At 53.7% G+C, this 25,114-nt stretch overlaps 10 protein-coding genes across 10 annotated transcripts; 4 read left to right on the top strand and 6 right to left on the bottom strand.

Moving 5' to 3' along the window:
* Positions 1-436: 436 nt before the first annotated feature.
* On the bottom strand, positions 437-2,048 carry AYL99_03011 (hypothetical protein; the record flags this gene model as incomplete). Its single annotated transcript, XM_018834527.1, has 4 exons — positions 437-931; positions 998-1,483; positions 1,547-1,823; positions 1,873-2,048. The coding sequence occupies 4 exons, from the start codon at positions 2,046-2,048 to the stop codon at positions 437-439; spliced, it is 1,434 nt and encodes a 477-aa protein (XP_018697151.1).
* Positions 2,049-2,598: 550 nt separating this feature from the next.
* On the bottom strand, positions 2,599-3,369 carry AYL99_03012 (hypothetical protein; the record flags this gene model as incomplete). The annotated part of the gene is made up of 4 exons (XM_018834528.1): positions 2,599-3,096; positions 3,149-3,208; positions 3,260-3,283; positions 3,337-3,369. 4 exons carry the CDS (start codon positions 3,367-3,369, stop codon positions 2,599-2,601), a joined length of 615 nt encoding a protein of 204 aa, XP_018697152.1.
* A 569-nt stretch (positions 3,370-3,938) lies between these two features.
* AYL99_03013 (hypothetical protein) lies at positions 3,939-4,787 on the bottom strand (the record flags this gene model as incomplete). Its single annotated transcript, XM_018834529.1, has 3 exons — positions 3,939-4,110; positions 4,161-4,581; positions 4,658-4,787. The coding sequence occupies 3 exons, from the start codon at positions 4,785-4,787 to the stop codon at positions 3,939-3,941; spliced, it is 723 nt and encodes a 240-aa protein (XP_018697153.1).
* A 596-nt stretch (positions 4,788-5,383) lies between these two features.
* AYL99_03014 (NAD(P)(+) transhydrogenase (AB-specific), alpha subunit) lies at positions 5,384-10,648 on the top strand (the record flags this gene model as incomplete). Its single annotated transcript, XM_018834530.1, has 8 exons — positions 5,384-5,990; positions 6,970-8,856; positions 8,919-9,080; positions 9,144-9,314; positions 9,389-9,643; positions 9,700-9,833; positions 9,910-10,417; positions 10,524-10,648. 8 exons carry the CDS (start codon positions 5,384-5,386, stop codon positions 10,646-10,648), a joined length of 3,849 nt encoding a protein of 1,282 aa, XP_018697154.1.
* A 1,259-nt stretch (positions 10,649-11,907) lies between these two features.
* On the bottom strand, positions 11,908-12,552 carry AYL99_03015 (hypothetical protein; the record flags this gene model as incomplete). The annotated part of the gene is made up of 1 exon (XM_018834531.1): positions 11,908-12,552. The coding sequence occupies one exon, from the start codon at positions 12,550-12,552 to the stop codon at positions 11,908-11,910; it is 645 nt and encodes a 214-aa protein (XP_018697155.1).
* Positions 12,553-13,475: 923 nt separating this feature from the next.
* On the bottom strand, positions 13,476-14,012 carry AYL99_03016 (hypothetical protein; the record flags this gene model as incomplete). The annotated part of the gene is made up of 1 exon (XM_018834532.1): positions 13,476-14,012. One exon carries the CDS (start codon positions 14,010-14,012, stop codon positions 13,476-13,478), a length of 537 nt encoding a protein of 178 aa, XP_018697156.1.
* A 1,265-nt stretch (positions 14,013-15,277) lies between these two features.
* Positions 15,278-17,366, bottom strand: AYL99_03017 (hypothetical protein; the record flags this gene model as incomplete). The annotated part of the gene is made up of 4 exons (XM_018834533.1): positions 15,278-16,113; positions 16,174-16,637; positions 16,699-17,065; positions 17,135-17,366. 4 exons carry the CDS (start codon positions 17,364-17,366, stop codon positions 15,278-15,280), a joined length of 1,899 nt encoding a protein of 632 aa, XP_018697157.1.
* A 1,622-nt stretch (positions 17,367-18,988) lies between these two features.
* On the top strand, positions 18,989-19,318 carry AYL99_03018 (hypothetical protein; the record flags this gene model as incomplete). Its single annotated transcript, XM_018834534.1, has 1 exon — positions 18,989-19,318. One exon carries the CDS (start codon positions 18,989-18,991, stop codon positions 19,316-19,318), a length of 330 nt encoding a protein of 109 aa, XP_018697158.1.
* Positions 19,319-19,814: 496 nt separating this feature from the next.
* On the top strand, positions 19,815-22,121 carry AYL99_03019 (hypothetical protein; the record flags this gene model as incomplete). Its single annotated transcript, XM_018834535.1, has 1 exon — positions 19,815-22,121. The coding sequence occupies one exon, from the start codon at positions 19,815-19,817 to the stop codon at positions 22,119-22,121; it is 2,307 nt and encodes a 768-aa protein (XP_018697159.1).
* An 835-nt stretch (positions 22,122-22,956) lies between these two features.
* AYL99_03020 (hypothetical protein) lies at positions 22,957-24,172 on the top strand (the record flags this gene model as incomplete). The annotated part of the gene is made up of 2 exons (XM_018834536.1): positions 22,957-23,330; positions 23,398-24,172. The coding sequence occupies 2 exons, from the start codon at positions 22,957-22,959 to the stop codon at positions 24,170-24,172; spliced, it is 1,149 nt and encodes a 382-aa protein (XP_018697160.1).
* Between the last annotated feature and the right edge of the window lie 942 nt (positions 24,173-25,114).

The following is a 25,114-nucleotide window of genomic DNA, read 5'->3' on the forward strand; positions in this document are numbered from 1 at the left end:
TTTTTCTCTCTCTCTTTTCTGAAATGGTAAATATGCAAAGCGATCTGGTAACCTGGATGATTCTGGAGTGGAGATTTTGACATGTCTGCCTTGGACATTGCCGTGAAATTCAGTTTTACGTTCCAACCATCAGTCTATTTCATTGTGTTCGCCCGTCTATAGTCCTTCAGGGGGCGCGTGTGAAGGCTCTCCTGTATGTTCCATCCAGAAGGGGATGTCACATGTAGAGGCGGATTCGTGAAATGTGCCATACATACAGTATGTACATGCGTGGTGATGTGTGAGGGTCGCAATTGAAAATGTCCTAGGACACGGTACGTAGATCGACCGTAGCAGGCCCTGTCGCGACACACACAGGCTTTTCGCATCAACACTGGAGGCGGAATAACATAATACCTCTGTTTGTTGTCAGATCGAGTTCGTGCGAGCTACAGTCTCAGGTAACTCCTCGCTCCATTTCCGTCCTTGCAGCTGCAATCATTTCCTCCAGCTCACGGGCATCACGCTCGTATGAATCGTTCGACGCTAGGGCTTCCGAAACACATTGGACTGCAGCACGTCGCCTGATAGCCGCTTCGTCTGATAGTTCAAGGAGTCGCAGAACGTTCCCTGCTGATTGACAGTCCCAACTCAGTGTGAGGTCGTCGAGTTGTCTTGTGGCGGCCGTGATATCAGATACCTTTCGATCCCCGACGTCCAAACTGAGCCCAAGATGTTGACTTAGAGCTTGTGCCGCAGGACCGATGTGGTCTTCTGACTCTGCTCCTGGGTGGTCGATGGTCGCCGGTTTTGTATGAGAGCGAGCAGTATTTTCGAGATGCAGAAGTTGCCCATCCAATTCGTGTAAGCCCCGTCGTCGAGATTGCAGGCTTTCCAGCCGCTTCGAGAGATTGACCGCGGCTTCTGTGAGGGAGCAAAGTTGCCGGTAGACCTAGGTAAAGTGTCCGCGTGTGAGTGATTTTTTAAACATTGGACTGCAAGACATAGATCCTCTTACCTTTTCATTGAGTTTCCTCTCATCTTGCTTCCGCGCCCGTCGAACACTCTGGAGAGCTGCGTGAAGTGCATTTCCATGCTCCTGAGCCACAACAATTCCTACAACATCATCGATCTCCGAGTAGAGAGAATTCAGATCTCCTTGAACAGCGTCCGTCGTACCGTCAGTCACATCCTGCGCACTAGGGACGATGTCTGCAGCACTGAGTGATTCCAGATAGGCACAGTCAAGACGATCTTTAACTGTCTGGGCACGAAAATGCCGCAAGGCGCCTGTCAGTCTGCTCACTCGCTCAGCCAACGCGTCGAGGTCTGTCTGGCACTCCACCTTCACGCTGGAGGATGAGAAGTCATCGAGCTCGGACAGCACGCGGTCGTCCGAATTCAAGAGCTCTGTAACAGTCGCAAGAGCTGATCTGACGTCTTTGGCAACACGACCGACTTCGGCTCGCAGCGTTGACCTCAGAGCTTCGAGGAGTTGCTCATTCTTGTCCACGGGTCAGATATCGACAGGCTCTTCGATCGCGGTCAGCAAGTGGTGAAGACTTACAGCAAACTTGACATGCTGCACCTCAGCGGCTCGTTTCTGGTCGAGGTACTGTTCTTGTCTGGCCTTTCGGGCATTGATCGCGTCTTCAGCCTCCCCGAGGTGCTTTAAATGAGCATTTTGTGCGCGGAAAACCCGCGTCCGGCGCTCAATCGCCTTGGTCGAAGACTTCAGAGCTTTGATAGCCGATCGAAGCTCTTCCTCGGTCGAGGGAAGTGTCGTCGACCTGCTTTCCCCGCAGGCTGGAGCCCTCCGTTCTAAACCTTGTAGCAATTTCCATCTGTCTGACTGTCAATTGCTGCTCCGAGGGAGGCGACAGACTGACGAACGTTGCGGTTCCGTCCTCAGACAAAGATTTCGCATCACTAAGCTTGTTGTGCGTCCATCCTGGCAACAACGAACGGTCGCTGGCCCGATTGAATTCTTCAATGGCCTGTTTGTGAGAGTGTGAGTCGTGCTTCAGAGGCGCATCGAGCGGAGTGTCGACCCGTGCTTCCAGGGGCATCATCACACCGAAGGAGCAAGATTTGCTAGACCGCTCTGCAGGGATGGTAATAATACATGTCGAAGGCTTGGCAACTCCTGTCCACTGCTGGCTAAAAAGAGGGCAGGGAGTCACGAAAATATACAGAGGACTGTATGTGATATTATCGTATAAAACAGGTGCGACATGACAAGTACACTTTTTGGAAAATTATCTAGGATTGAAATCTACATTTTCGGTGGCATCCTGACTCTGCATGTACGATCAACAATCAACCAACGCCCAGCGACCGCAACACTTCAATCAGCTACTTTTGGTGAAAGGTCATCGCTTGAAATGTTTGAGGAAACATAAATTTCGCCCAGCCCGATATACACAGCCAAAATAACTCCGCCCGAATAGCATGTCGCCGCTCCTCGTGGAAAAGTGCCGGAGGGGAATCGATAGCGTTGTTGTATAGCTTGAACGCGCTCAGTAAATTGAAACGTCATTATAGAGGTCATCATCCTCGAGTATCACCCTTTTGTCGGCTCCCTCATCGCCGTCGTCTCCGAGCCAGCTGCTGTCATGGTTACGATTGCTTGGCGTGGCCGTTGGCAGCAGTCCCGTTCACCTGCCCATTCGCCTTCTGCGACTTGGACTCGCGGTATTTGGCAATATCTTGCTCCACCATCTTGTCCACTCGGCTCTTCAATTCTGGCCTGTACCCAAGCGCAAACAGGATCTCTAACCAGACAAAGAGCGGGGCCAAGAAAAATGCCTGGAAGATGTTGTCCAGCAAAGCAGGAGCACGTCCTTCAAACACTCCGTGGCCCAAGAATTGTGCGATCCAGGATGCCACAAATGCCGCCGCCGCCCAAAAGTTGGCAGTCATCCCGTGGACCGATACCAGTTGGTGTGCGTAGGCGGTTCCGGCGAGAAGCAATGCGGCGAACGCCGTTCCGGCCACTGGCTCGAGCAAGATGTACAAGCCGCAGTAGGATAGGCAGAAGAGGGTGCCAGCATTCAGTTCGAGGTGGGGGATGGTCATGGACTCTGGTAGTTTGATCAGGGTGCCGGAATTCGTGAACTACCAGACGGTAAGTCGTCATGTTCGTTGGGCGCATGGTTCTGTCTCATACCAGGAGAAATGTAGTCCAGAGGATAATGGGAACTCCGACCATGTGTATGCCAATATTGACCTGCAATTTTCATCAGCGACGTTTGTCCTGAACCGACATCGAGAGCCGTACTGCGTCATGGTGGTATGCGCCATACTGTGTGCAAGTGGTCAGTGGGATCGACAACGGAGGGGTCGCCGAGTGCTCACGAAGCGCAGTTGTTTCTCCAGGTTAAGAGCCATCTTGGGACTATGGTTGCAGATACTGGGATCCGAGGGTATTCGAAGGCAGAATTAATTCAGCTCATCGAAGTCAGCGCAGGCAATGCCTATGTTTGATGGGCGACAAAATTAATTATTGAGACGCACATGGCAGTTGAAATGGGGGCGGAACTGCAGCGTCTCACCACCTCGGCGTCATCGCCTTCCTTCACAATCCGAGTCACTCCGCACGCCAAATCGATTTCACGATGTTTGCTCGCCACGCTTGCCTCAGCAGCTACTCGGCCTAGAGAATCGCCAATTAACAGTGCGGCTATTGCCATATATTGTGGACGAGCAGATGAAACCCCTGCAGCTTTTTATTAACAAGCAACCAGACAATAAGGCGGCAGTCTTTTCCCCAAGTTTTGTGTGTGCCTTCTATTATGTTTTGAGGTCCTCCGACGCGTTGGGCCCAGAAGCTCGTGTTGGACCATTGTCGGTTTTGTCCGTGTTAGCTGTTTGCCGTAGGATTTGAGGTATGAGGACGCCTCTTGATGAGAAAAAGGATCACCCATCCCTCAACCCTTGTGCTGGCATCAATGCCTCTTTCACAATCCAAGCTTGTGCTTTTTAATTCGCGGTATCACACCCACAAGCACTAAAACGCTTGCCACAATAACCGCCCACAGCTTGATGTGCAACACTTTCTTGTTGTAGGTGGTCTGGGTGGCTGCTGCAATGACAGCCAGAAAATAGACGGCGAGGATGTAGCCCGACATTCTGTCTCATCATTAGACGACGCTGATCGCCAGAAATTCTGGATCACGTACCGGTGGTATTTATACAACGACTTGGCCCGATCGACAGTGCCAAACAGCGTCTCGGGCAGGTAGAATGCAGCAGCTCCAATGAGCCATTGCAGGAAGATGAGTATGTAAGCCACCAATGCCATCTTCCCGTGGATACTCTGGAACCGGGTCTCTGGGTGTGAGGCTTTGTTCATCTCGATAATGACCAAGCCGGCAATGAGCAATGCCACTGCCGACGTATTGATTGCTGAATGTACATATGTGGCTGTAATTTTGTCCCTTGGAGCTGCCGTGGGTTGGAGGACCAGCACGCCTTGAACGAGCAGGAGGACGGCCAAGGAGTTGAGCAGAGGGTGGTAGGAGAAGAATATAAACGTGTTTGTGAACACTGCAGCCCAAACCAGGGCGGTCAGGATGACGACGCCTACTTGGGCGAGGATAGCTGTAGCGAGTACCTCGTCAGCAACGATGCTAGGAACAAGGAGGGCTTCGACAAGTAGAAACGCAGCCTCTCGTACCTGTTCCCGTCACAAGATTGAATTGCATTCCCTGGCCTGGCCGTTGTGTGACATCTCCTGGTCGTCCCAAGAGGGGCTCCTCCTCTTCAACGGCGGGATTTCGCTCTGGAATACCCGTAGCAGAAGCCATGGTGGGCGTTGGCTGCAAATACAAGGGAATGGGGTGCGCTGGAACGCTCAAAGGACCGGATTCAGTAGAGTTTGAGGACGGATGCGGTTCTGCATGTTGGAGGAGGGGAAAGCGGTAGAAGTCATCTCAAATATCATGGATCATCACTCCCTCCTGCGGAGCACCCTGGTGCCCACTAGGCACCTGGGGTTTCGTGTGTAAACACCGTTGGAGGCCGTCAAGCTGACCAATTTGACCTCCGGATTGGACGCCTCTCGGCACAGTCGCGACTGGGATCCGCGCCATAACAAAAGAGTATGACGCTATCGGGATCTGATAATCTGATGAAGCTCCGGCGCTCTCTCTCTCGGGGCATTGTTTATCCAGCCACTCTTTGCAGCACTGGTGCATTTCATCGTCGAGGCAGCCTATGTATTATCACCTTCTTGTTTACAAGGCAATGCATTGATACTCAATAATTCATCGCACTGCCTCGCAGCAATGTTGCTCAAATCATCAAAGGACAAAGGCTCCTCACCGCTCTTTGCAGGTCCTACATGTTTATTCCATTTCATTCCTTGACAGGCTGCAGAAACACCATCACCATTCATGGCAAAATGTATCCTTCCCTCATCCTTCCATGGTCCACGAATCCCGCAGATCGCGAAAACAAGTACCGTGCTGCCGGCCTGGTGAAAACCAGAGGGACACTCTTTCTGCTACCTCCGTCAACATCCACCTTGCGCGATTCATTCAATGCACCACCACGTCCCCAAACCCGTATGTCCTCGGGTGCAGTCGCCCTTTGCAAACATTTTGAGCGGGGCGGTGCATCATCGGAGCATGGCCGGCCGCATCCATTTTGGTCCCTGCCTTCAGGGAGCAACGAGAACAAGACGGAAATTGCAAGAGGGATATTAGAGAACATGCTGGAGCAAGCAGTTTGGAGGAATGTGATGCTTCTACACCACAGGGTAGCAGTGTACGAGATCAGGAATGCAAGCGGATACGGGATGAGGTGGACACTGGATATAGAGGAGATGAAGGGAGACAAACAGGCTGATATCGGCGGACAGATGGACATTCGGGCGACGACGGTCAGTCCACCCTACCCCAACCAAGGTAAAGAGGAGGATGATTTCCACAAGAACTGGGTGATAACCAGGACGACATTCCGCGGGTTCTTGGAGCCTATTGCTGGGATGGAACACGAGCTGGTGGCTGGTGAGTCAAGGAGTGAGCCAAATCGACTCTTGACAGCCTGATGAGCAGCAGACCGTGATGTGCAGAAGATCCCTCAACCAGATTCTCGTTGGTGGGGTACCTTCTCTTGCAGCTCGACAGCAATGCAGAAGTGCACAAACCCACACTCATTCAGCTCGCCATGTGGTTGTATACAAGCTAGATTTCGTGGCAGTAATGGTGGTGACGGCCTCCTTTATCGTGTCCTTCTGCATAACTCTGCCCCCTAGCAGCCGGCCACCCAGCTTATTCCCCCTCCTCCACATTATTCAACTCCCACCCCCGCCAGCTCCACCCCCACGGGCGGCTCTCGTACACCCAGCATTATTATTGTCCCCTCGAGGCAATCGGTTGGAGGGGCATCAACCTTGCCGATGTCGCGAGCTACGCTTCCTTCCCCTGCTATCAATGCAACCAGACAACAAGCTTCAGGCACTTTGGAATTCCTGGATGAGCCTAGCCGTCATGTGCCCGTTTCTCCCTCGGCAGTCTCATCGGTTCCTTACAGGTCCCGCTGCCCGCTAACTCGACTGCTGTGCTGGTGAGTCGTCTTCATCACCAGCCTGCCACGTTTTACCTCCTCATCTTTGCTCTCCAATTCTCCCCTTGTTTTTTCGGGCGTTTGTCTACGCTGCCAGTTCGCAAGACGCCTTCGGGTCCAGAGCATGCCATAGAATCGTGTCTTTTTTGCTTGACGGGTGCCTCCGGGCTTGACATGCAGGTCATCGCGGTTATCTGCAGCTCCAGATCCGAGTTTACAAGGTTCCTATCGAGCTTGTTTGTGGCGGTGAGACAGCACGATGGCTCACGCCTCTTTTCCCGTCTTGTCGGCGCCCCTGTCGGTAAAACTATCAACCAAGAGCTGCTTCAGCTTTAGAGATTCAGGTACTGCTGGAATCCATTTGCATCGGAAAGACTGCTCGGGGGACCCTGAGATCCAGGCTGACCAAATGTGCTGCAGTTCCAGGGATAGGCGCCATCTATGGTTGTGTGCGGCAGAGCCGTCACGCAAACCGACATGTGCACTCACTCAATTGCGGGCTGGTTCCGCTCACCTCGAAAAACCACCATCATCATAAAAGTCTGATAAAACTCCCGCCAAGGGCCGTCACAGTATGGTCGAGATTCAAGTCCGACCTGCCGGCTGAGCCAGTTCTTTACTCGCAATTAACCATCGGCGTTCCAAAGGAGACCCTCCCGGGTGAACGTCGCGTCGCCGTCGCGCCCCAGAACATCCCTTTGCTGTTGAAGAAAGGCTTCGCAAGGGTCCTGGTGGAGCGAGGTGCTGGTATTGAAGCTGAGTATTCCGACGAGGTCTATGAACATGTTGGCGCCACCGTGGTTGACAGCGAGACCGTGTGGTCGGAGAGCAACATCCTACTCAAGGTTCGTCCACCAAACTTGGAGTCGGAAGTACCCAAGATTCACCCGGGAACGGCCTTGATCTCGTTTCTGCAACCCATGCAGAACAGGCCCCTTGTTGAGGCTCTTGCTTCTCAACGAGTGACTGCGTTTGCTATGGACATGATTCCCCGGATTTCGCGTGCTCAAGCATTTGATGCGTTAAGTTCCATGGCCAACATAGCGGGTTACAAAGCTGTGCTTGAGGCGGCTAATCACTATGGTCGCTTCTTGACTGGCCAGGTCACTGCTGCTGGAAAGATTCCTCCCTCCAAAGTCTTGGTCATTGGAGCCGGCGTGGCTGGGTTGAGTGCCATCACGACCGCCCGCCGTCTCGGCGCGATTGTCCGCGGGTTTGACACTCGTTCTGCCGCCCGAGAACAAGTCCAGTCACTCGGAGCTGACTTCCTGGAAGTCAGTGTGAAAGAAGAGGGCTCAGCAGCCGGTGGTTACAGTAAGGAAATGTCCAAGGAGTTCATCGAGGCAGAAATGAAACTGTTCATGGAACAGTGCAAAGAGGTCGACATCGTCATTACTACTGCTGCAATTCCAGGAAAGCCTTCTCCCAAACTGATCACGGAGAAAATGGTCAGTGCCATGAAACCCGGCTCTGTCATTGTCGATCTTGCTTCAGAGGGCGGTGGAAACTGCGAGGTTACACAGCCGGGTAAGCTGATTGTGTATAACCATGTCACCATCATCGGATACACAGATTTCCCCTCTCGACTACCTACACAGTCCACGAGTTTGTATTCCAATAACATTACAAAGTTCCTGCTGGCCATCTCGCCTAAGGACAACCATTTCGGCATTGACTTGGAGGATGAAGTCGTCCGAGGCTCTATCGTTACCCACGATGGTAAAATCATTCCCCCGGCTCCGCGGCCGGCTCCACCCCCGGCTCCTGCACAGCAGCACCACGAACTTGAATCCAAGCCCGTCGAATTGACACCTTGGCAAAGTCAAGCCCGCAATGTAGCGGCCGTGACCGGAGGAATGAGTGCAGCTCTTGCCCTAGGGAAGTTGACATCCCCATTGTTCATGGGTAGCGCATTTACGGCCGGCCTGGCAGGGCTTATTGGCTATCGCTCGGTCTGGGGGGTGATTCCGGCCCTTCATTCTCCTTTGATGAGCGTTACCAACGCCATCTCCGGCATCGTGGGTGTTGGTGGCTTCTTTATCATGGGCGGCGGATACCTGCCGGAAACAGTCCCACAAGTACTCGGTGCGCTGTCTGTTCTGCTTGCGTTTGTCAATGTCTCGGGTGGTTTTGTCATTACGAAGCGAATGCTGGATATGTTCAAGCGACCAACAGACCCTCCGGAATATCCATGGCTATACGCGATTCCCGGCGTGCTCTTCGCCGGTGGGTTTATCGCCGCCGCAAGCACGGGTATGAATGGGCTCGTGCAGGCCGGATATCTGGTGAGCAGTCTGCTGTGTATTGGTAAGTGCCTCAGGTCTTCTATCGACAACGCGTTCTAGGTACCTGATGCTCGTCAATTCTAGGATCTATCCAAGGACTGGCATCACAGGCGACAGCGCGAACAGGGAACCTGCTCGGCATCCTTGGTGTGCTGGCCGGTATCATAGCCTCACTTGGCGCAGTGGGATTCTCTCCAGAGGTGTTGACACAGTTTGGCGCGATTGCAACTATTGGTGGTGTTGTTGGTACGTTCTTCTCTCGATTTGGCTGCCAGTGGACATGACAGAGGTACTCATGACAACCAACAGGCGCCCTCATCGGCCGGCGTATTACCCCTACCGAGCTTCCTCAGACGGTTGCTGCCTTGCATTCCGTTGTCGGTCTGGCCGCGGTGCTCACCAGCATAGGCAGTGTCCTTGCTGATGTCTCGGAAATTTCGACTTTACACATGGTGACGGCGTACCTGGGCGTTCTCATTGGTATGTTGCCAACGGGGATGGTCGACTTCCCCAGGTCACCACTTCGTCTCGAAATTGACGCTGATGAACTTCAGGTGGCGTAACATTCACGGGGTCTCTTGTTGCTTTCCTGAAACTCGCGGGACGAATGTCGTCTCGGCCGACCATCCTTCCTGGCCGCCATCTCATTAATTCTAGCCTGTTGGCCGCCAACGCCGGCACAATGGGTGCGTTCTTGACCATGGCGCCTGGTGCGCCTGCCGTGGCTGCAGTGTGCCTGTCTGCAAACACTGCTCTCAGTTTCGCTAAGGGATTTACGACGACGGCCGCCATAGGCGGAGCGGATATGCGTGCGTTCTTGCCAGTCCCTCATTCTAGCTGGACCTCTACTGACCGCTCGTGATAGCTGTGGTAATTACGGTGTTGAATGCCTATTCAGGCTTCGCTCTCGTCGCGGAGGGCTTCATGCTTGACAACCCCTTACTGCTGACCGTAGGCTCGTTGATCGGTGTCAGCGGTTCCATCCTGTCGTACATTATGGTAAAGAACCAGCCGTCCCAGAAGATTCTTGTGTTTGAGCCTATTGGAAATCATTTGCTAACACTTTCCAAACCAGTGCGTCGCGATGAATCGTTCCCTCACCAACGTCCTCTTCGGTGGCATAGCCCCGATCGCCCAAACGTCGCAGGAAATCAAAGGGCAGATCACCAAGACCAGCGTGGAAGAAACCGTCGAGGCGCTCGCCAATGCTGAGTCGGTCATTATTGTGGTCGGCTACGGCATGGCCGTGGCGAAGGCCCAGTACGCCATCGCCGAGATCGTGTCTCTGTTGCGCTCCAAGGGTGTCAACGTGCGCTTCGCCATTCACCCCGTCGCCGGACGCATGCCGGGACAGTGCAACGTGTTGCTGGCCGAAGCCAGCGTGCCGTATGATATTGTCTTGGAAATGGACGAGATCAATGACGATTTCCCCGAGACGGACCTCACGTTGGTCATTGGCGCGAACGACACGGTGAATCCGATCGCCCTGGAACCTGGGAGCCCGATCGCCGGAATGCCCGTGTTGCATGCGTGGAAGAGTAAGGGCGTGGTGGTGATGAAGCGAGGCATGAGCAGTGGATATGGTGAGTATAGAACCACTCATTTCCCCCTCTTTATCCCCTCCACCATTCCCCCATTCCACCTCTACGAGTAAGGAACCCCTTCGCTGATGATGATCTCACCCACCAGCCGACGTCCCGAACCCGATGTTCTACATGCCCGGCACGAGGATGCTGTTCGGCGACGCGAAGCAGACGTGCGACGCGCTCAAGGCGGCGCTGGAGACGCGGTACAAGGCGCAATTCCACGTCTAAAAAGCAAACCGCGTTAGAGGCCTCAATTGCAATGCCATGCGCGCGCCGGCTTGCATCCGTGGTGAGTCAGACGGCGGTGGTATGGTATGGTACGGTATGGTTTGAGATGGCACTGGATGGTAAGAAAAAGACGTGTGCGTGCGGGAGTTGCAGCGAGCGTGGCGAGAGTTGTGGCCGTGGTACATGATGCACGAGGCGCCCGCCTTGGCCTTCATCACCCACCCGGGTGGAAGTTTTCTTTATTATAATATTAGATTGCCAGACAAATCACAAAAGAAACCCCAAAAAACACACAGAAACACACAGCGAGGGAGGCAAAACAGGTCATTTGCAAGGTCATGCATTCATCGAAAGAGCGACGAACGACGAATAGCCGGTGCCGGTGCCTGTGCCCCGGTGGCGGAAAATCAGCAGGGATCGGATCGGGTATGGTTCTTTCTGGTCCAATGATGCGACCGATGCACGTGGAAGACCGATGATAGTCCAGTCCAACAGACAGACAGACCAACGACCCGCCCGGTCACTTACTTACTCACTCCCTAATCGCCGTCGTGGATGCTGGGGAGCTTTCCTTTCTTTTTTTGGCCAGAAAGCCAAGTCAAGCTGCTGAGTTGGGGAGTGGGCCTTGGTCCGTTCGTTCTTTCGTTTGTTTGTCGAGGGCGGGAGAGAGGGAGAGAAAAGGGCAGAGGAGAAGAAGAAGTATGAAAATATGAAATTGAGTCGAGCTGAAGGCGTGTATGTATACATGCATGGTTTCGTCGGAGGGATGAATGAAGTCGGGATTTGGAGCAATAGGATAATGAAGAATAAATAGACAATGGCATTGATTGAATTGAGACATTGTGTTTTAGGTGGTAAGGGGGCCCGGGCTGCGAAGATCTGACAGACTTGGTCTGTCTATCTATCAATATATCGATCTATAACTATATGTTGTAAATGCCGGGTAATAGCACAGGAGTAGTAGCTGGCTCCGATAATACAGAATCACATGACTGACCGACTGACTGACAGACTGAATGACGGAATGCATTACACCAACAAAAAAAAATATGTGAGCCATCATGCCAGCCAGAATGATGGGGAGTGTTGGGAGAAGGATTAATCATGTTATCGAAAGGGAAAGAGAAAGCTGCCGGATTCGATGATCCCCCCACCCCCCCCAAAAAAGAATCCGCCGGCCCATCAACACACACACACACATCTACCGACCCATCCACCCCCTGCTCACTCACTCACTCACTCACTCACTCACTCACTCATCACGGGCGCAGGTCGACAGTCAAGCCGTCTAGACAGCGGCCCATGTCGGGCTGCACAAACGCGATGGACTGCATGACGCGGCCGTCCCGGAGCAGGGTCGTCACCATGCCGCCATGGACGAAGCCGATCTTCTGCGCGACGCGGTGGCTGGCGGCGTTGGTGTCGAACACGGCGGCCCAGATGTTGGGCACGCCCATGTCGTCGGTCCACCAGCGCAGCGCGGCCCGGGCGGCCTCGGTCGCGAAGCCGCGGCCCATGTAGGGCTCGAGCACGGCGTAGCCCATGTCCGGGTAGGGGAGCGGGTGGCGGTGGAACAAGGACACAGTCCCGACCAGCGTGTCGGTACCGCGTAGGTAGATCAAATGCCACGGGTGCGAGGGGAGGGGTTTCGTAGAGGAGTCGGCGTCGTCTTCGTCGCCGTCGTTGTCGGAGGTCCGGGGCCGCAGGTGGAACTTTTGGCTGCGGAGGTCGAGGTCCTCGCGCGTGTGCACACCCGGGTCACCCACCGTGCGCAGGATGAAATCGCTTTCGTAGATGGTCAGGATGGCCTTGTAGTCGGAGGGCCGTGACGGGTCAAACATCCGGAGCTCGAGTCTTTCCGTGTAGAGTATCGGGAAGGTCGGCGACGCTGGTGATGAAGACATATTTTGTGGTGTGAAAAGGGAACTCGTCAATCAGGTATGCACTCTGCGGACTCTCCCATTGTCTCGCCATTTTCTTCTTATGTCCTTATCAATGTCGTGGGCAAGAAAAGGGCTCGCCCATCACCATCGACTGAAACGACCTCGTGCATCCCTTGTACGAAGTCGTTCTTCAACCGCCGCGCCTGATTCGAATCAAACCGAATAGAGATTACCCACCCGTGAGCACTATGCAAAGGAAAGGAGCTCTGGTTACATTCGGCTTCAGCAACGTCATACCTGTTTTGGCATCATATTGGTCCTTTCGCCTCTTGCTCTCGTCCTGAAAGTTGAATGGGGATCTCCTTCCTCCAGTGTGGCACCCAGATCAGGGCAATCACCATCAGGAGCAGTCATACTCCCACGGGGGGGATTGATTTGGAAATCTGACAAAGTAAGTGCCGGAAGAGGGAATTTCATTCCCAGTCGAGCCTATAAGGAAGGTGGTCCAGCGCTGTTGACGACGAAATCGTGGGAGGGTTGCATTGGACTGGAGCGACGAGGTCGAAGGTGGAAAGGCGTTACCGGCCATATGATCGCCCGGAAATACTTTCCAGTCACGTGAACAAGCCGCCAAGAGATCCCGTGCCCCCACCCACAGTCCTTTTTATCTTTTTAATCTTTCGCCGGCACAACCAAGGTTTGTGCTTATCATGCTGCTGATGCTGCTGTTGCTATTGATGTTGTTTGTCTTCTTGCTCTCGCGTCATCCCGGAACAGAGGGGCGAAAAATTGTTGAGTGGGTGGGAACGCGATGGCGCAATCGAAACGACGGACCCGGAAGCCCATGCATCAGCAGCGTCCACCGGCCGTAAAGCCCAGATTGCTACTGCTGCTGCCACATGCTGCCGTTGGCTGGGCAAGAACAGGTTGCTGTAGGTAGTGCGTCACGAAAGGTAGACGTCGACGACGAGAGTCCTCCTCCCGTTCTTGTCCTCTTTCGCTTCCTCGGCGGGCTGGATCGAGACCTCTCGCCCTTGTTCATACTTGTTCAAGGTGCCCGCCACGTATCTCTTTGCCCAGCGGTGCATCTGGCAGAGAAACCAGTCGTCTTGGTTGTCATTGCCCCAGCCGACGAACAGGTTGACCCGCACATGCTTGACCCATTTCCAGTCACTTTGGTCCAGGGACTTGAAGAAGTTGTCGAGGCAGAGATTGTTGCAGAGCACAAAGAGTCGCTTGCTCTCTGCGTGCTTTGCCATCGGCTGGACCTCTTCGAAGACTTGTCGGCTGACGCGAAGGATGCGGTTGTCACAGTGCTGGTAGGTGGAGGCGTTGTGGCAGCAGGCGCCCGCACGGTGGGCTTGACATTGTTCGTCCCTCATGGCGCATTGGCAGGGGTAGATGATCGTCGGTTGAACCAGGTAAGACCATATTTGCGTACGAATCTCCGGTGGCAGAGTAAAAAGTGACAATTCCGCCATTGTGAGTGGAGGAGCCTGGGGACACACACATCAAACAAAAATCAATCAAGCAGCAAAGGGGAGGAGCTGACTTGTTTGAAAACTGCGACGGAAGAAGCGAGTTTTGGACTGTATCAGAGGGTGATTTTGGAGAGGAAGTGGCAGGGTTTTAAAAGCTGATATGTAGGAACAGCGGTGAGGTGCCCCCAGAGTTCTGGAAATTGTCAGGTCGTAAGGGCGAGAGCGAGAGAAGCTGAACCGCAGCACAGCCAGCGTCCACTCGCACGAGCGCCGCAGTTAGTGGTTTTTAACGGATACGGTGGTCGTGGGACAATGATAGGGTAGTGATAGTAGGACAAGGCTCCAAGCCCGGGCTGAGGGCTGGAACAAACAACACATTCCAAGAATTATTGGTATGGATGCGTCATGCATGGCGTAAGAAGAGTCAAGTCAAGGGAGTCCAGGGGGTGAACCAGGCCCCTGGTCCACCACAACCACCACCACCACATGCAATCGCACCGTCCTGACTACGATTCTAGTTCTAGTTCTAGCGTGACGAGAAGAAGTCTCGGATATCTTGACCGCTCTCAGAGGGCCACAGCAGTACGAGGTATTAGTCAAGCCATGGGTGTGTCGGCCGGGTCGGATTTCTGATAAGAAACAAGGAGGCTGAACGTCAGGCTCGGAAAGAACAGGACGGTGCCCAACCCATCCACACACGCATCTCAAAACGGTTGCCGAATCCGGCTGATCCGTTCCGGGTACCAAAGGGGGGAGGGGGCCACCAGACAACTAATACTGGACACCTTCCGAGGTGTGGTGGGTGAATGGTCGTTCGGTAATGATGATGACAATGATCCTCGTCCTACTTCCTGGAAGGACTGAAACCGAACAAACAAACAAAAGAGAAAGGGAAGAGAGAGAGAGAGTGGCAATGGATCAGATCCTCTTCCCTCCGGTGGTGCTCTCCTGGCTTACTTTCCGGCTTATCCCAAGGAACAAAACAAAGAAACCCTTTTTATTTTTGACACGCCTGTTACCTGTCTGTCGCACCGTGCGTATGCAAAGAGGCTGCTGCAAAGCAGCAAAGCAACACAACCGGGCAATTTTCCCACCAAAAAATAAATGCACATCATCATCATCATCCTCCTCCTCCCCCACTCCGCTTGATCCCCCGTGGAGAGCATGTGGGCCATCTGAGATCGCGCCCTTCTACATTTTGTCGCTGATACATCTTTTGTCTTCTGGTACTCATGTCGTTGGCGAGTTATGTAAAAACCCTCAACCTACTGGTAAAAATGCAATGCGCTTGGAAGCTTGCTGACAGCCTCTCTCAACTCAGCGGGTGTATCACACGCCGCAAAGACAAAGCGATCGGGCCGGAGAATCACATACTTTCGGCCCTGGACTTCTTTGTAAAGCCGCAGCTCGTCATAGCCGATAGGGGGAGGACGGTTCTTGCAGAGAAGCGGGTCTGCTGCGAATTCGTCGCCCGCTGCAATTCGGGCCACCACCTGTTGGAAGGGCATGTCGACGCCCGAAATCGAGGCCTCCGTGGACTGAATGAGGATGGTAGCTTCCTCGCCCAGGATGAGGATGAGGTTGCCTGACCGTTGGCTGATGGCCTCGATATCTCTTGTCAGAGACCGGATCTGGCCGGCTGTGTCGGGCAAGACAAGCAGCTGGAACAGGCCCTTTTTATCAGGAGAAAAGACGAGGTCGTCCGTGAACTCGATCCTGTTCCTCGCGAAGTTGAAAGCATAGATCTGCGGGAGAAGCAGGCCGCCTCCCATCTCTCCCACGAATGCCAGCCCGGGGCTATAGCGATATTGGGTCATCCCCAGTGCTCGGGCGCCTTTTTGGAGCTCTTTCCTCCAGCTGGGGACCAGTTGGACCGCCCACATGTACCATTCGCGGATGAAGACCTTGATGGGGTCGGATTCCGTCACGTACGCCCCGTTCTGGATGGTGGCGGCGAGGGACCGTTCGAGCTGTTGCTTGCGTTCGGAATACCATGCCGTCAACAAAGCTTCGTGATCCGTGGCCGGTCGCCGATGGAGCAACGCCAGTCTCCAGGCCAACGCGGAAGCATCCCGGAATCCAGAAGCAATACCTTGCCCGCCTATTGACTCGTCAGTGGGATCACTCTCACATGAGAATCTGCAAGAGCGATGGTTCTTACCAAAAGGAGGGAAGACATGAGCCGCATCGCCAGCCAAGATGACCCTTCCCAAGGCCCACTTGTTACAGCTCCGCGCCACGAAAGAAAACGGCCGAGATCTCAAGGTCTTGATGCAGTCCTCGGGAAATCGCACGGAATTTGGGAGTCCGTACCAGCTGCCGGGATGGGTGAGGTAAGGATAGATGATCTTGCTGGTTTCCTCGGGCGAGGCCATCTGGTGGCCGTCTTCGCCTTCCAGCACCACGAATTCGAACCGCCACAGCCGATCCGATTGCAGCCCGAACCTCCCGCACACCGACGGCCGCCTCGGATTGCAGAGGAATCGAAACTGTCTAGGGAAGAACCGGTCGTAGACTTGTTCGGGTGTGTACCCGAGCCTCCAGAGGGGGAAGTCGGGGTGAGTCTTCTCCGTGGGTAAAGAAATTTGCCAGTTCAATGCCACCCAGGTTTCCTCGTAGTCCGACCTGCATTCCTCCGATCAGCACGAATGAACCGCCCAGGAACGGGGGGGGGGAAAGACCTCACTCTTTGCATCGTTCCATGATGACGCCTTTCGGCTCGAGGTAGCACTTCCTGACGTAGCCCGTCTTCCCGTCTGCTCCCACCAAGAACGGTGCCGTCAATTTTCGAGTCTCTCCCTGCGCGTTCTTGTATTCAACGGTTACTCTCTCGCAATCCTCTGATACCCCGACCACCGTAGACTCGGGCCGGATTTCCGAGAAAGGGATTCGGTGGATCTGGTCTCGAATCGCCCGTTCCATTGCTGGCTGCTTGTGACATATAAACCCGACATGGCCCGTACCACCTTCCGTCGTCGTGTAGTCCATCGTGAGGAGGGGCTTTTTGTATAGATTCGGCTCGCTGCCAGTGACGAAGTTGAATATCTCCATACCTTTTTTCCCCAACCGGTGGGATTAGCCCAGGAACGTATTCCAACAGGAGAGCGGGAGGAATCACTTACACGTCCCAATTTCTGTGTATATCTTGTCGTAGATTCCAATCGATTGCAGTATACGGATTCCATCTTCGTCCAGGGCGATGCCCCGAGGGTCGGTGGTGATGTCCTTCTCCCTTTCCAGGACGATGTTGGGCACTTTCATCGCCCCGAGCAGGGCCGACAACACCGTGCCCGTCGGGCCACCGCCACATATGATGACTCCAGTCTCTTCAACATCAGGTACTCCTTGAGTCATGACGTTAAAATAGACAGTGGATGAGAATCCCTGAGCCCACGACCAAAGTGGTCCCTGTTGTGTTGGTCTATCAATCGATGACGGGACAAGAAGCTGAAGCACTGGTCGAACTGTTGTTGTTAGATGAAGTCACCCGTCCCAATTATATTGAAAAACTTCCAGCACGCGGATCCCCGGTGCTTTTTGTCGGCAAACGTTCAAAGGCTGAAGGTCCGAGGAATTTGCTCCAGGAACTGAAAAGGGCGCTATTGTGGGACGTTATCCGTGGGGTCGTTCGCGAGGCTCCTCTGCTGGGTGTTGCTGCTTCCGGGGATCAACCCTCATCAATCTGACAGAGATCCATGCTGCTAAGCAAGCATCCACCGAGGGAGATCATCCTATGGCGGTAATGTGTGCAACTCAGCTGCCTCTGCCGCGGCAAACTCCTCCCTGGGCGTGGAAACGTCCCACATTTTGCAGATAAAATCCCCACAATCTACCACCAGAAGAGGTGGCGGGAGAAAGGTACTCGAACGGCATTCATGGCGCCGATAAGTTTTCGAGAGATTGCTGGCCAGGTACCCTCGAGCTCTGTATACCCAGGGAACCTGATGGTAGGAACGCTTCAACACTCCCAGCCACTGAAATGGGAATGAAGCTTTCCGGAGCAATAATAGGATTCGGTTCAACACCAGAGCGTCGAGATCTTTCCAGGGATGACATCGTGCTTTTGTTCTGTGTATGCATGGTCACGCAAATAGACAAGTGATAAGCAAGATGTTCGAACAATGGTAGGTGAATGGCACCTACAGTAGGTCCGCAAAAGTCACCGGACACTAGCCCCTTGGCACCCACCACCACAGATAGATGTATACAATTCAATCAATTATTTCTCAACCACCAATGCTTCATTTGTTATTTTATTTGTTTGAGAGATGTCTGCTAGAAAAGAGCATTCTGAATATCAGCGTGGCCTTGTTCATGGACTGCATTTATGGGGTGCATCTATCCGCGAAATCGCAACCACCACTGGGATTCCAAAATCAACAATTCATGACATCGTACAAAATCCACAACCAGACAAGAACGCTCGCACTGGACGACCTAAAAAGCTATCTAAGCGTTCAGAGAGACTCATTCTACGTACTATCAAACACTTACCTAAAATCTCCTATCCAGAGTTGAGAAAAAGGCTGCAACTTGAAGTGTCCGATGACACAATTTCTCGCCTACTAAAAGAGCACAATATCAAGAAATGGCTTGCGAAAAAGCGTCCTAGACTTACGGACGAACATGCTAAACAACGCCTTCAATAGGCAATGACCCACAAGGACTGGACGTGGGAGAATTAGCTCAAAGTCATCTGGAGCGATAAATGCTCTATTCAACGCGGCAGTGGAAACCAGCGAGAATGGGTCTTCCGCACACCTAATCAGAAATGGGATAGAGACAAAATAAGCACCAAGGGCATATCTAAAGATGTGTCTATCATGATTTGGGCTGCAATCTTCGGTAGCGAATCTTCTGATACATACATCTTGTCGCGCGATTAGGAGTCAGCAAAGATGGGCTATTCAGCCAATTCCTATCTCAAAGTCCTTGCCGATAACATCCCGTCAATCTAGGAGCCTGGCCGGATCTTCATGCAAGATAATGCACCTATTCATAAAGCCAAAAAGGTCACGGAGTGGCTTGATATCAATGGAATAACTGTGATGGAATGGCCACCATTTTCGCCGGATTTGAACCCTATCGAAAACCTATGGTTTGAGCTCAAATGCCTGGTTAACGCGATCGATCCAGAGCTTCAGTACACAACAGGAGACTCGCAAGAGACTCTCGATCGATTTGCAAGTGCTATTTCAAGGGCATGGGCGAGTATCGATAGGAAGAAGATCAAGAATGCTGTCAAGTCGATGGATGAGAGAGTCAACGCTGTCATTGAAGCTAAGGGCTGGTATACGCGATTTTGATCTGGACGATGCGATATTCTGAGAGTGCTTATACTGAGCTATCGATTCATACTAATTGTATTATTCTACCATAGCAGATACATAGAAAAAACTTATGAAAGGTATGGGGGTGTAGTGGTCGGGGAGCGTGCCAAGCGGCTAGTGTCCGGTGACTTTTGCGGACCTACTGTATCTATCAGGCTGTCTGGTTCAAGGGGCCCCCGGAACCGGCCCCCCTTGCGCCGTTCCGGGGGCCCACTAGCCGCGGCTTCTCCTCTATTACATATGTGCGGGGCCGGTGAGGCTGCGCCAAGCCGCCAACGTCCCCCAGATTTCCCGTCACATCTCGTTTCTTCCTCCCCCACAAATCAATGGGCATTTCTTCTACCCTCTATCACGTTATGAGTAGACAGTCTGAGGTTGAGTTTCCTTGCCACCTTGATATGGCGGTCCTGTCGTTTGCCAATTTCTTCCCTCTCGGCAATGCCTGACCCCGTCACCGCACCAGTCCCAAAACATGGTCCGCGGGGCCGCCGGGGCGCCAAAATCAGAGAGTGTCCGACCTGTGGGCGTACCTTTGCCAAAACTGACCACCTGGAGCGGCACATCCGATCTCACACCAAAGAGAAACCTTTTGTCTGTGTCAGGTGTGGTAGGAAGTATGGTCGGCAGTAAGTGGTGCCTGCGGTTCAAGCGGAATGGCTTTTGTGCTTACATCTTCTTCCTTAGCGATACATTACTCCGGCATCAGAAGGACCACTCGGCGGAAGATATCACTCTAGGTGTCGCAGAAGACAAGCACCCAGCCAGTAATCTATTTGGACCAGAGAGTGACCAGAGATCGTTTTCCGCCAACCCAATACCGCTGGACGACACGCCAATCTTGCCAGAACAGCCCGACCCGATACTGATTCCCAATATTAACTCGTCTCTGAGCGTGTCGGACCCCGATTACCTCAAGGATGGGAAAGATTATCAAGGGAGCCAAATGGCCAGCAACACATCCACCGACGTGTACTCGAATCCGGTCCCCTCGGACCAGTCGGGGAGCGGATTTGACACGGCGATCGACGTCTTCAACTTCGATTTCGAGGCCCAGTTCCCTTCCTGGCTGGTGGACAGCGACTTGCACGGGGGGATCCTGGACACTCCCCTTGTCGCGACCATGGCGGAATTGCGTCCTGCTTGGCCAGAAAGCCCCTACGCCACGTTTGGTTCGAGCAGCTACAAACCCGTCTCCAACACGAAGAGGCTCTGGTTCCTAGCCAACGATGATGCCCTGGATGAAGTGACACGCTCAGGCCCTGCAACGCCTCCCGGATCCCGGGACGAAGTCGACGACACGTATCGCCAGACCTTGACGCAAAGTCTCCAAATTCGCCAGATCCACGAACAGACACTGCCGTCGGCGGACTTTCTGAATCTGTGCGTCAGGTCGTATTTTGCACGGTTTCATCCAGTGTTCCCGGTGGTGCATGCGCCCACATTCCGTCCTTCCAAGGCAAATTCCATGGTGCTGTTGTCAATATGCTCCGTTGGCAGCCTTTTCACAGGCAGCGTGCATGCCATTCGGCAGGGGGTACATATATTCGAGAGACTGCACAAGGCTGTCCTTGCAAATTGGGACCGACTCGTTGCCCAAGGCGTAGATCAACGAATCTCTCTCATCCAAACAGCCATCATTGGACAGACCTTTGGTTTACTTTCTGGAGAGCCGAGACATCTTGCCATTGTCGACGCCTTCAATGGAACCTTGATTTCGTGGGCGCGACGTTGGTCGACCTTCAGAACGAAGAAGATGATAGGACTCGACCTCAATGTCGACTCCCTAGAACTCGACAAGATTTGGAGGGAATGGGCTAAGAATGAAGAACTGATCCGGATTGCGCTCAGTGTGCACATACACGACGCGGAACTTGCCGCCATGTTCCATCACGAACCGTTTCTCCGCCACAATTCCAGACAGCTGCCGGTCGCGGCATCAAATCAAACGTTTATGGCTACTCGACCGGAAGACTGGCGCCAGTCGTATCTCAATGACCCCAGCAATTTCGAAACCCTCAATTCCACCCCAGCGTCGATCGATGCGCACCTGGATTTCGACCTGGCTGCCATCCCCGGCAACAGCTACTTCACAGCGTATACGGTCCTGGAGGGCATATGTGCAAACATTGTTGAAAGCCGAATCAATGCTCGTTCCACGCCATCGAGGACAGAAGACTTCTTGAACATCTTGGCGTCCTTTTATCGAAACTTCTTGCAAGAATCGGCTGCCTGGGAAGCGGATCACATGGACATGAGCATCCTCTGGCATCTGGCCTTCATGATCATGTTCGCCGATTTTGATCTCCTGGAGAGAGCGATTGGTCGAAATGGACCTGACCTCTCACCTGAGGACCAACTTGCCGTGACGGCTTGGGCGAACTCCGACCAGGCCAAAAGATGCGTGATTCACGGGCTGATTGTGCAGAAGAAATTGGAAAGTCTCCCACTAGGCTTTGAGCCGGCAATCCACGTGCCCAGGGCCATGTTCAGAGCGGGAGTCGCCTGGTTTTGCTACACTCGGTTTGGTTCTCAAGCCGCTGGTCAGCGATCAGCCGGCGCCGCCGAGGCCCTGGAGTTTCCAGAATTCAAAACCATCGGCGTCAATCCTGCAAAGTTGCTTTTCCAAGCGAGCGGATACAAGCACGGAAAGCCTACTACGACCGAGACTAATGCAGCCCTGAGCGGACTGACCGATCTCTTGAGGCGGATTGGGCATTGGGAAATTGCGAGACGGTTTGCCGCCATTCTGGGTGCTCTCTTACACAATGAAGCCGACTAAAGACCGATCTTTCTGGCCCGTTGGAAGGGTTTTGCTCCCCAGTAATCTATTCTCATTGTTCCTCGAGCCTTGCCTTCGCAGTGTCTGTGGTCACTCCGTCGACCGGCAGAGTATGGTCTTGCCACAGGCAGTCACCGCATGAACCTGGCCAGACCGTGCCACCGAGATGATCTCCTAATCCGACAATTTGACATCTCTCTGTCCTGACATGATGGCCACAATTCGGTTGCAGATCCATAAGATTTGAGCTGACATGCCCGTGGTTCTACGAAGTGAAGGTGGATTTTTGCAGGCTTAGCCGCCACCACGTTACAATTATTAGGACAAGATCAAACGGGAAACAGCCGAACGAGGGCGAAAAAGGAAGAGAACAGTGACAAAGGACGAAAGACCGCCGCCTCAAAATGTAAGGTCCTCGATTACTATGGCGAATGCGGGAGGATCCAGCTGTCCAGAGTGCAACCTCTCGTGGGGTTTTCTGCTCGGCCTCCAACATCCAATGGCTCCCATTATTCATCAGCCACCACGTTCACGACCCAGTCACCGAGGGTTATTGTGGAGGCAAGGCTGTATCTCGCTTTCTTTACATGCCGGAAATCGAGATGGACCTACTGCATCGGGTTTAGTGGAATCCCGGTACCCTTAAGGTCCTCACTTTTTGCTCGGGCCATCCTGGACGTATGGTGAAGTACCCGAACTTCAGGGCAAGGGCAAGCCTTACGGTCGGCAATCCTCTTCCATGGCGGACATGTTAAAAGGGCCGGGTACGCGCTTCCCTGCATGATCTTGAGTCTCTTGGCCAATTCTTGTTCCGATACTCCTGCATCCCAGTACCATGGCTTCTTCCAATTCATCCTCCGACTTTGGTGGAAACACCTTCAACCCAGAGAACGTCAATCTGACCTCTGCTGACCCTCGAGATGTCATCTGCGCCCTCGCAGAGTCGGGGAATGACTACAATGGCCAACTTGGAGCCAGGATCTCGGCGCTGTTCGTCATCCTCATCGTCTCGTCCGCCGCGACGTTCTTCCCCGTCATCGCAAAGAGGATGCCACGGCTGCATATCCCGCTCTATGTCTACCTGTTTGCACGGTACTTCGGCGCCGGAGTTATCGTCGCCACGGCCTTCATCCATCTCCTTGACCCGGCATATGGCGAGATTGGCCCCCAAACTTGTGTGGGCATGACAGGCGGCTGGGCGGATTATTCGTAAGTGTCTTTGTTGAGATATTATACCATCATCACCACGCGAAACTGACCATGTGGATGCTGGTAGGTGGTGCCCGGCCATTGTCCTCACGTCGGTGATCTTCATCTTCCTCTTCGACTTCGGCGCCGAACGGTACGTGGAGGTCAAGTACGGTATCGACAGTGAAGCCGACCTGCAAGAAGCGGTGACGGGGTACACGGACCGCGTGCCCACCGAGGCACAACGGGATCGCGCCACGAGCATCGCGTCGATCCGGCGCGAACACGACGAGCGGCGGAAGTCGTCGGCGTACGAGAAGCGATTCGCCGAGGACTTCGGGGGGGAAGAGGACGACGACGAGCTGCGCAAGAACTCGTTCCGGCAGCAGATTGCAGCGTTCCTGATCCTGGAATTCGGCGTCATCTTCCACTCGGTGGTCATCGGGCTCAACCTGGGCGTCGTGGGTGACGAGTTCAGCACGCTGTACCCGGTGCTGGTCTTCCACCAGTCCTTCGAGGGGCTGGGGATCGGCGCGCGAATGTCTGCCATCCCCTTCAAGTCGGACAGCTGGCTGCCGTGGGCGCTCTGCGCGGCCTACGGGCTGACCACGCCCATCGCCATCGCCATCGGTCTCGGCGTGCGCACCACGTACAACCCCAACTCGTTCACGGCCAACGTGGTCAGCGGCGTGCTGGACTCCATGTCGGCCGGCATCTTGATCTACACGGGGCTGGTCGAGTTGCTGGCCCGGGACTTCCTGTTCAACCCGCTGCGGACGAAAGACAACAAGAGACTGACGTTCATGGTCGTGTGCGTGTTGCTGGGTACCGGTCTGATGGCCTTGCTTGGAAAATGGGCTTGATTGGTTTGCTTTTTGGATTGTCGACGATAAGACCGCGCAGGGGGTTTGTTGGCAGAGTCCCTTGCTAGCCATTTACCCCCTTTTCTTTTCCCCCCAAGGTCCTCCCGCCAGAATGTTTCATATCGTCCATGTACTATAGTTGCCCGAGACCTCCAGCACATCGGTGCAGACAAAGAGAAAAGAGACACGTGAATCACAGACCGCGTTCAAGCCATTATGAATTCTGTTTGAGACAAGCTCCGTGTACCTGAGTAACGTGTTTCCCATGTACAGGAGAATGTCCCTACTGAGTTGCGCCAGAAGGGGGGCCTCGACGAGGCTTAACGAAGCTTTGAGTACTTGCGGGCCTGGATATTGGAGTGTCACGCGACCCGGGCCCGAAGCATTTTCTTTCCCTTGTCTGCTGTAATTTAGAGGCGCCTAAAGTGCTAGCCAACACTAGCCTGCTTCACTCCCTCCCTGGTAACAATACAGTACCTCGGCTGCGGGGGGAGGGCGTCCCTGAGATTACACATCGTGTCCAACAGATGTCGAACGGTCGTCTTATGGGTGGTTGTTGGTGTTTTTGGCTGGTGGATTGAACCCGAGGGCCTCCACACAGACGATGGTGCCGTCGACGCCTATAACGGCTTCAACAGGACGAGGGAATGTCACGGATACGAATAGGCTCGGAGCTCCAGGAGAGGCCAAGAGCGGGTCTCGGGCCAGCTACCTACCCCAGGACTCAGTTGTACTAATATATATATATATATATAGTAGATAGATAGACACCTCCTCCTTAGGGAACTATCTCAGGACGCTCTCCGACTCGTGGCATGTATCTCCCCAATCCGAGTTTCGCAGCGGAGTCCATGGACGAAGATGCCACGATGTAATAATAGCACGGCCCTCACTATCACCCACCATACGAAACCCATTTGTGGCTCGAAGCTTGGCTTCGTT

Source organism: Fonsecaea erecta (genome assembly GCF_001651985.1).
Source record: "Fonsecaea erecta strain CBS 125763 chromosome Unknown Scaff2, whole genome shotgun sequence".
NCBI classification, from domain to species: Eukaryota; Fungi; Ascomycota; class Eurotiomycetes; order Chaetothyriales; family Herpotrichiellaceae; genus Fonsecaea; species Fonsecaea erecta.